This window comes from Pyxicephalus adspersus, chromosome 8 (genome assembly GCF_032062135.1).
Source record: "Pyxicephalus adspersus chromosome 8, UCB_Pads_2.0, whole genome shotgun sequence".
NCBI classification, from domain to species: Eukaryota; Metazoa; Chordata; class Amphibia; order Anura; family Pyxicephalidae; genus Pyxicephalus; species Pyxicephalus adspersus.
Window position 1 is genome coordinate 1,650,661 of NC_092865.1, and position 227 is coordinate 1,650,887.

The following is a 227-nucleotide window of genomic DNA, read 5'->3' on the forward strand; positions in this document are numbered from 1 at the left end:
ATATGGATTTATTGTTGGGATATGAGAGACAGAATCCATAACAAGTGGCTCCCCCAGTGGTCAACATTGGAATAGTAACTCCATTTACTTACCTCTTCAGTGAGGCTCTTTAAGGCTTTGGTGTCGGAGATGCTATCTAGCGGTCCATCGTATTCACAAATCAGGCGCTGTTCTCTGTCGTTCAGCCGGTTCTCTCTGGCTCTCAGGCGGGCGATGCTCTCTCGTGT

The 227-nt window shown here is 48.0% G+C and overlaps 1 protein-coding gene across 1 annotated transcript in view; it reads right to left on the minus strand.

The window, feature by feature from the left end:
- The window catches only part of CCDC17 (coiled-coil domain containing 17), a gene marked incomplete at both ends in the record, with an annotated part of 11,046 nt that extends 10,819 nt beyond the window's left edge, over positions 1–227 (minus strand). Inside the window, 1 exon segment of the mRNA XM_072420635.1 lies at positions 93–227. Coding sequence (XP_072276736.1) covers positions 93–227 — 135 coding nt within the window.